Below are 9,694 nucleotides of genomic sequence, written 5' to 3'. Positions count from 1 at the left end.
AAGGTTGTGCTCCCTTTAAGTGAGGAGTCCTAAATATGGCTTGTGGACATCCCTATACAAGACGATTTGAAGTTTTGGATGCTAAACATCTTTGGCATCCTATTTTATGGCACTCATTGAGCTTCCACCTCTCTCTCGTCTATCATCTCCATGTTAGAACCAGCATTTTTTTTAGTTGATGCATTTGCAACTGCAGCAGAGCATAAAAGGCAGCTTGGCTGCAAACACGAGAATGTAGTGAGGTGAAGCAAGTTCAAGATCTGAAGGAGTCGCTTTCAATTGGCCGTGAATGCTTTCGTCTTTGGGAAGTCCCAATAGTTCAAATCGTATAAATTTCAGTGTGAATCAAATCGAATAGCAAACACTGCTTGAAAAATAATCGAAATTTTGAAAATCCGCACATCCCTAGAATAAATATAACGATTTATGTGCACCTTTTATGTGCACCTCGCACACTTTTTGCGTCAAGTCGAGATGCCTTTCATTATGTAAACTCAAGACCCAGCAGTTGCTTCATGGTGTACCAAAAGGAAAGCCTGTCACCCTTTTGTTTTCGCAGTGGCCTTGTCAATTGCTACTCTGAAATTACTTGTCTCTGGAACCGATACGAAACGTTGTGAATGCTGATATGTCATTTCTTTTAAACATTGAAGTCTGTACTTATTCTCACATTTTTTAAAATTTGCCCAAGATTTCCCACGGTGTGTGAGATGAGCCGATGCCTCTGTTACTGACCTGCCCAATAGTGTTCATCATTAGGCAGCACAAGTATCTTACAAGTACAGAAGCTTCAAGATCAACGGATGGCGTTCATTATTTGGGGATTCAAACGCAACATTTTTTTTTGTTTGACTGCTATGAGCAACTGATCATGATAGCCACGTCATGTGGCTGTGAATCTGGATGCTAATGTAGGCTCTGATGCAAATGTGAGTCAAAACTGTGCCGACATGACACAAAATGTCGATGATGTAAAGAAAAGTGTGTGCATTGCGCAGCCCCAAGTCCTCGCATTCTGATCTGGGAGTAGCGTACGGTGCAGTTCACTACTTAAATAAGAAGTGGAAGCGATTCCTTCATAGGAAAGTAGGCAACATACAGCTTAGCAGTAAATGGTGTGTGAATGGCCTTTAAAAGTGTGCAGCACTGTACATATACCTTGCATGTCATCACTGAAATCTTGCTTTTTTTACGCACATATTTACATACCCATACCAGCGATGAAACTGGTATGGACTCCAAACACCCGAGAAAAGATAAATTAAGCAAACAGCGAAGTTCAGAAGGCGTTGGTCTCGTGTTCCAATATGGGGTGGTTTACAGCGGCCACTAAACTTGCAATGTGTAATTCAATGAACTAGGGATAAATTTTATTTTTTCTGCATGTGGCAAATGTGTTTCACGCATTTTACTGCGTTTCAGCATGTTAAACGCCACAACAATCATTACTAAGGTTTCACTAGGCAAGATGACGGTAAGATTATAAGAAATGCTGCAGTGGAGGGCTACAGGAATTTTGACCATGTGGTGTTCTTTAGCATGCACCATCGTCACACGGTAAGCAGACCCCTAGGCTTCGATCGAAGTGCGACTGCTGCAACTGGAATCAAACCAAAAACATTTAGGTCAGCAGCTAAGCCTGTAATTACTGTACCACAACAGTGTACCACAAGCAAGTTAAAAACATCTGACAACTCAAGAAGTGTGGAAAAAAATGCCAGGCCGCTCTTCTAGCGAAAGCTAGAAGAGCGGCCTTGTAGAGCCCTTTCAAACACCTTTCGGGTAACTGCTACAAGTTCACTGCTGGGTACCCAATACACCATAAATAATATTTGTGCAGTCAGCTAGCATTCACTATGCTAGCCATCCTTCTTTGGAGAAGCCAGGTGTCTGCTACACACTTGTTGGGAATTTTGTGCAACTTTTTTTTTATGCAGTGGCTAATGGTGAAGAATTATGCCTGAAGTGGGTATGCACCACAGTTAATACGTGATTAAGAACAAGTTATCCAATGGGTTGGAGCATTGGATGACCCACTCATTACGCAATTTGCATTGTGCAACGCCTGGCTGCTCCTTTAATGTTCTAAAACGCCTTATTATCCATATTAACGATTAATTTCCAGACATCAAGCCTGCTGTTACGCCTGGGAGTCCACACTGAACGTCAATGCCTCTGCAAAGGCAATCTGTGTCAAGGCCAGTGCTCGAGCCCGCCTGACGCGATCAACTCAACGACGTCATCAAGCGGCGGCGCCGGTCTGTCACGCAATGCACAGCGAGCTCCCTCAGCACACGAGCCCGATGAAGCAATCGGCGCTTTCCATTTCTGCGAGTCTTATGCAATGCGTGGCAACATCCCTCGTCCTTGGGTGCAACCACGTGCAGCGGCGGGTGCCCATTCTGACATCACGGCCAGCGTCGCTTTTGGTTGGACGTTTGGTGACTCAAAATAACTACCCGGTGCCTATAAAAAAAGCCTTGCTTGCGCGTCTTGCTAGTAGACCTATGTGTCAGAGAAGCCTCTCGTCCGTTCGAGCCCTTCCGCTGTCAGCGCGCCCGGTGTCCTTGGCAGCGGCGAGTTTTGTGGCGCCCTTCGTAAACTCGTCGGCGGTGCGCTTCGTAATAGAGAGAGAAGCCGACGGATGCGTGCGAGATAAGACATCTCGGCTCTTTTGAGTCCCTAAGCTGTCGACCCCAAAGCCGAATTGTAACGCCTCTATTTATATGCTGTACATAAACCTTGCCTTAACTCACCGTCATCTCGTCCGCTCGTCTATCAGCTCTGCGCAGCAGTCACGAGCTGAATAACATACGCTACCAAATGGCTAGTGACCTTGGCGGCGGAGTTCGGAGCAGTGCCGCCTTCGGGACCGTGTTGGCATCTCGTCTTCGTAACACTGCCTAAGGCCAGTTTAGAAACTAGTTCCAAGCACTGGCGTGGCTAAGTGGTAGAATGCTGGGGTGGCACACTGCGGACCCGGGGTGGAGTTCCGTTGTGTCATTGGTGTTTATTTACCCAGTTTTCGGGGCAAAGCTCCTTAGGGTGTAGGTCTGTCCTTCCTCCGTTGTTGTCATACGTAGCCACCGGTGGCACATACTCGCTCTAGAGCGGGTTTGTGATCGGAGATGACCGTACTTGGAGTGTTCACTAGATGGATATACAGAAGGATGCATGGACAGACAGACAGACAGACTAGCAGACTGACAGACACATGTGCGGAGCGGGTATGTGCCACAGGGGATGCGAGATGGCGATATACTTGAAATTTTCACTAGATGGACGCACGGACATACAGACTAGAAGACTGCGCGTGACCCATGTTCTGATCGCGTAACAGCTTTTGCTGTAAAACATTTTAATGTTTATGAATGTATTTTATTCTCAAAGAAAACACAGATTCCAGGCTTGTGTGCACGGCTTTTCTCCTTTTATTTACATGCTATTAAGTTTGAAGCTTTTGTATGTATATAGTGTGTAATATATGACATGTGGAAAAGTGCTAAATAAGTCTAGAACTCAACATGTTTGTGAAGCAGGTAACCGTAGGTAAAGAGAATAGGCACACTAGTAGTCCTGTCATATGAAAAAAGGATACATACAGTTCATGTCTGGCCTCTTCACAGGTTACGTCATCCTTCAAAACACACTGCAATGCTGCAATATTGCATACAGTAATTATTTCTTTCAATTTCTTTTAATTGACAAAAGTTGCTGGCCACACACCAACACACATTTGAATAGCTTTGCTAGTCTTCAGTACGCACACACAGCTCGTCGGTTTCTTTCGGAATTCTGTTCAAACTCACACACACTGGATTGCCAGCCACTAATTTGAAGGAACATATTTATAATTAGATAAAAAAGAAATGCTTCCTGAGTGCCACATTTGCTATGCTTTAGTAAAGCACTAGCTCAAAAGCAGCCCTGTAGTACACATACAAATACCACCAGCCGAGATCTCTCCATTAAAGAAAACTGCAGTACGTATCAGCGCCGACAAACAGGCACGACCAATTAACATGGGCATCCCCCTTCCAATTAAGCTGAAGAGTTTCACACCTTTTTTCCGATTTGTCAGCAACATGATGCCGCTCCCCAGTGTTTTGTTCAGGAACCAAATGCAACTATCATTTCGAGAGATGTCGCTTAAGTAATCGAGGCACATTGAGCCCAACCTTGGCACAGGGCCGTATGGAAGAAAAATAAAGCAATCATGCCGCTTTGTGAACCAACACTACGGCTAGTAATCATATTGGTTGCGGCAGACAATAAGGAGATTAGAATACACGCATTAACTAAAAACTTTGCATGGCTCTTTCCAGCAATGGGCCAAGGAAGAAATGCTTGCTAACACGAAAGAGTTATGAACGACCTACAAGAACAATTCGCAAAGGTTTTCTTCTGAATTTGAGGGAACTATATTTCCCCACAACAGCTTTTCAAACTCGCTATTCCCCACCCATGATACTTACTTCTTGTTTACAATAAAAACCAACAATCGCAAAGCACAAACTTGGGCGGTTCAGTGCTGCTGTGTACGCCTCATGCAACACTCACCTACAAGTAAAATAGCGCAAATCTCGCGATTCAAGCTCAGTCATCACAGTACTCAGCAAACGCGACTTCTTGTGCCTGTCACACGTTAACTGTGATGTGCTGGTCTAACCACCGCAAGTGTGCAATGTGACCACGGAGTTACAGCCTCCTAGTTCAGATGCCCATCAGAAGTAAGACCCCCTATCGTGAGACTGCCCAATACCCACATACTGTGGTGTTAGAATGCTCTAAACAGTACTGCCACACTTCTTTTAACAAGGGCACTTGTAATGCACTATCGTGTTGGCTGTCTGGACGTTTCAAAGAGTCAAGGCTCAAAAACAGCTTCAAACAGTGGCGATGGCGAGAGTGAGTCACTCGGCAGGTCTATGCACTACGACAAGAGGCACTGTTGGCGAGGCACACAGCTATATACAACACACACTTATCCCAGGTGGCCGGGGAAGTAGCCGGGTGGCAGCCAAGAGGAGCCACACGCTGAAGTGACCAAGCCCGGTCAGCTGGGCTGCGGCACCACCTGAAGCAGACGCCCGTCGCTAGTCAGGAGGAGAATGGGCGTCTGCATAGTGTTTTGCACTGTGGCCTGCAACAACAACGAAGCAGCAGCATGCTGCGAATCGTCCGCAGGCGCTTGCGCCATGGGGATAAGCTGGCCAATCATGTCTTGCGACACGACCGGCACCTCAGGTTGCTGCAGAACGACCTGCTGCTGCTGCTTCGGCGGGCTCTGTGGAACGACAAACACGAGTTGCTGCGACCCATTAGAGCCAATGAGTTGCTGATGCTGCTGGGACGATAAGAATGTGTCGCTCCTCGAAGTGTGCACGCCACTCGACGCCATGCCCACCGTGCCGTCCATGCTGGAGCTCATATTGTTTGAGGTGGAAGCTGCGTTGCGAGACTTGAAGATTTTCCGCGGTGCCGCGATGGGTGCTAGTGGCGGAATCTCTTTGACCTTCGTCGTTGAAGGTGTATTTGAATGTTTCCACCATGGCAGCCCGTGTTTCCGTGAGTTTGTTCCCTCACGCCGGCGATTCTGCAGTAATGCAGGCAAGGTAACACTTGGTTGCACAACAGGCGACGACACAGGAAGAGTCTGCATCAGCGATGTTGCCACTGGGATTTCCATGGTGGATGCAGTCACGGGACTTGTCTGCACCAGGGACGTCTCCTCGGCAGACGATGCCAGTGTCTGCACAAAGGACGACATGGCAGGGATGTTCATGGTGGACGTGCTCACTGGCAGCGTCTGCATGAGCGACTGCACCACAGGAACATTTTGCACGACTGGTGGAGCCATCTGGAGGTTTTGTATTACCGTAGAGGAAGCAGACATGTTTTGCATGCCCGATAGTGCACCAGTAAAATCTGGAGCTGGCATTGTCGTTGAATAGCTCGGCCCTACAGGTGGCACTGTTGGCAGCGGCAGCGACTGGAGGTTGTTACCGAGGCTGGCTTCATCAAGAGTTGTGTACTCTACATGTAACAAGATCTCCTGCCCGCTATTGTCCACCGCCGGCACCAGAACAGACTTCTGTGAGGAGCGCTGTTCTTGGTCTTGCTTGCAGATGTCCTCCATGATCATGTCAGAGGCCAGAGGGAAACTCTGGGTTTCCGGCACCAGAGTTTCCGGCACACTTTCCTGAACCACGGGAATGCTTGGCATCTCCTCTTTCTGCATTACAACTGGCTCCACATTACATATGTTCTGCATTACAGTTGGCTCTGCATTACTAATGTTTTGCATTACAGCTGGCTCCACATTTCGAATGTTCTGCATTACAACTGGATCCGCATTACAAATATTCTGCATTACAGTTGGCTCTGCATTACTAATGTTTTGCATTACAGCTGGCTCTGCAGTATGAATGTTCTGCATTACAACTGGCTCTGCATTACAAATGTTCTGCATTGTGGCTGGCTCCGCATTACAAATGTTCTGCATTACAACTTTCTCTTGCACAACTGGAAGCACCGTAACAGGAGCAGCCTGGGTTGACTGAGGCGTGGATGGACGGCTGGGCTCCGTGAAAGTCGTGTAGCCCGCCTCGAGCAGCGAGCGCACCTTCGTCGGTCGTTTTGCCTGGTCGGCCTGCCTTTTGTGGTACTCCGTCGATCGTTTCGGATGATCGAGCTGCACCCTTGTGAACGGCCTGATCCACGTCGTGGAGCTAGGCGTCACGGTGGTCAATGTTGCAGATGTCGAATTTCTGGCCAGTATGTGGGGTATGGATACTTTTGCAACTGATTCTTTAGACACAGCAGGTATGGATCGCGCCAGAGTCGGAATGGGACTAACAGTCTGAGTGGAGACCTGGCAGCTCGTCACTCTGCTAGGTTGGCTAGGAGGATGGGCGACAGGCTGGCTAGATGGCTCGCTTGCAGCCGATTCTTCGTCAGAGTTGCTGAGCCCATTTGGCAGTGCCAGGGCAATCTTGCGCTTTCGTAGCACCCGCCAACCGCTGCTGTCCTTGCACTCTTCCTCCATTTCCACTCCCTCTTCATGATCGTCGGCATTGTCATTGTACTCCTCTTGACTCATGCTTTCGTCGGAAGAAGAGTCCTCTATGAGGCACTCGTCCTTGTAGTGCATCGTCCAAGAGTCCACGGCATCCTGTAAGTGGGAGGAAAATCTATTAAAGCCCAAACCACTACAAACTCCAGCTGTGTCCCAGCCAAAAGAATGAACTTCGCAAACAAAAACAGCTAGCAAGGAGTACGAGTTATTACAAGAACCACATGAAAGCAAAGTTAACGCCTACAGTTGTGTATACGTATCTTGAAGGGGCCCTGCGACACTTTTCGGACAGCCTTATTTAACACAGGAATACGTGTAGTGATGGTTAGTTACACGAATGCAACAATAATTATGGAAATTGGTGCACGAAAAGTGAAGTTATGAGTTCTCCAAGTTCAAAACTCGGGCAGAAGACTATGATAAACGTTCTCTTTCACATTTTATTCACCTGCTGATATCAAAGACCGCTTCTGATCACAGAGCGCGTCTCAGAAAGACATACCAGAATGTCACCTCATGGTGGCCTTAACACAATGCTATGCTACCGCTTTTTTTGACGGCATCGTTAGCATGGTTACTACAAACCACGTGTGTCAGGGAACAGACGCCCCAACGGTGATACTGTGAAAGATGCACACATACAGAAACATGGTCTCTCCAATGCAACTCGCCACGTGTTTACAGAAGGTTTTCAGGACCCTAGATTGGGAAGACTTGGGAGATAAGAGTTAATAAAGAGTATCTCGGTAACCTGTGATTCGCTGATGACATTGCCTCGGTGAATAACTCAGTGGGCAAATTACAGCTCATGATTTTTATACTGGACATGAAAAGCAGAAGAGTAGGCTTGAAAATTAATACGCATAAAATAAGGCAATGTGCAAAAGTCTGGGAAGAGAACAGAGATTGTGATAGGCGGTCAGACGCTGGAAATTGTAAAGGAATATGTCTACTTAGGACAGGTAGTAACCGCGGAGCAGAGTTATGAGAATGAAATAACTAGAATAACAAGGATATGGTCGAGCACATTCGTCAAACATTTTCAAATGAAGAGTGTTAGTCTACCACTACCTCTCAAAAGGAGAGTATGCAACAGCTGCGTCGTACCGGTATTTATTATGGAGCAAAAACCCGGAGGCTTACAAGGAGGGTTGAACTCAAATTGAGGACGATGCAGTAAGTGATGTAAAGGAAAATAATAGGTGTAATCTTAAGAGACAGGAAAAAAGCACAGTGGGTAAGGAAACAAACGGGGGTCACGGATATCATAATTAAAACCAAGAAGAATAAATGAACATGGGCCAGGCACGTAGTGCATAAGCAGCATGACCCCATGTCATTAAGAGTAATTGACTGAATTCAAAGAGAAGGCAAACAGGTTAGAGGGAGACAGAAAATAACGTCAGCAGAGGTTCACAGGTATAACACGGCAACAGAAAGCACAAGAATGGGTTGTTTGGCAGAACATGGGAGAAACCTTTGCCCTGCAGTGGGCGCAGTCAGGCTGATGATAATGAACTGTATACAGTTGAACCCCTCCATAAGAGAGATGCACTGGGCAGCCATTCATGTCTTTTATGTGAGGTGCCTTTTGTAAGCAGGGTAGCACGTATGAGTTTTCTAATGAATTTACACATTTCACTGTAGACATCCTGGTGTCTCTTATGCCCATTTGTCTCTTACATCAGTTTCTCTTATAAAGTGGTTCGACCGTACTACCGTGCTCCAAGGACAGCAACAAGGAGCTCGAAGGGCCCCAATCACTGACCTCGCTGCCATGGATGTCCTGGGTGTCCGGCTGGTGCCACTCGTGGTGAAGTCGGGTGCGCAGGGCCGCGTCCGTCTGTTGAAAGGCCGCCTCCTCCGTCTCCCACTCCGACAGCAAGATTCGTAGCTGGTCCAGCAGTAGACGCTCCACACCCTCCTCGACTTTTGCTGCCTCAGCACTTCCCTGCAGGGTAGTGCATTTGCATACAAATTCAAGGTGGAGTGAAACATTAAAAGAGAGTTTTAAGTTTGCCTGTGCAGCAGTGGTTGTAAAGGCTATGGCTATTCTATAAAATTTGCAAAGTATTTCGAATGTAGATGCAGGTTCTATTAAAGCTCAAAATTGGATTCTAATTGTGCTTAGCATATATTATTTGTTTTTATTTCAATTCTTCCACATATGTCCTTTTTTTATATAATATCTGCTATCTATGGATCATTGCAGTTTTGAAAAAAAGGGTAGCTACTAACACTGACAGAAGAGGAACCAAGAATTCTTAGCGTACAACAAAAGATAATTTTTTTTAACTGCCACTTACAGATTTTTTTTCATAAAGTAAATAAATACAAATGCACCTAGGTTTCAAATATTAGTACCCGCTATACAAATGCCACTAATTAACACATGCAAAAAATTTTGTTCCCTTTAGTTTATGAGAAAAAGGTACACAAATACCATGACTTGTTTTGAGAAAAACACGAATATAATGTAGAGATATGTACCTATGTCCTATCAACGTTTTAAAAAAAAAAGGCCACACATTCTTTTTGAAACCTTCAGTGCCAAACTGTGATACATTTTCTGAAAACTAATGCAATTCTCTATCAAGTGATTGCAAAATCCTGAAG

At 46.1% G+C, this 9,694-nt stretch overlaps 1 protein-coding gene across 1 annotated transcript in view; it reads right to left on the bottom strand.

Annotated features, from left to right (window-relative positions):
* Positions 1-3,408: 3,408 nt before the first annotated feature.
* Positions 3,409-9,694, bottom strand: part of LOC142786450 (uncharacterized) — a 35,652-nt gene continuing 29,366 nt past the window's right edge. The window contains exons 11-12 of the mRNA XM_075884145.1: positions 8,847-9,029; positions 3,409-7,174 (exon numbers count right to left, since the gene is read on the bottom strand). Of these exons, the coding sequence (XP_075740260.1) occupies positions 5,057-7,174; positions 8,847-9,029 (2,301 nt within the window). The 3' untranslated portion in view covers positions 3,409-5,056. The remainder of the gene's footprint in view (positions 7,175-8,846; positions 9,030-9,694) is intronic.

Source organism: Rhipicephalus microplus, unplaced genomic scaffold, assembly GCF_043290135.1.
Source record: "Rhipicephalus microplus isolate Deutch F79 unplaced genomic scaffold, USDA_Rmic scaffold_24, whole genome shotgun sequence".
In the NCBI taxonomy this organism is placed as follows: domain Eukaryota; kingdom Metazoa; phylum Arthropoda; class Arachnida; order Ixodida; family Ixodidae; genus Rhipicephalus; species Rhipicephalus microplus.
This window is presented reverse-complemented; position numbering and strand designations above follow the sequence as displayed.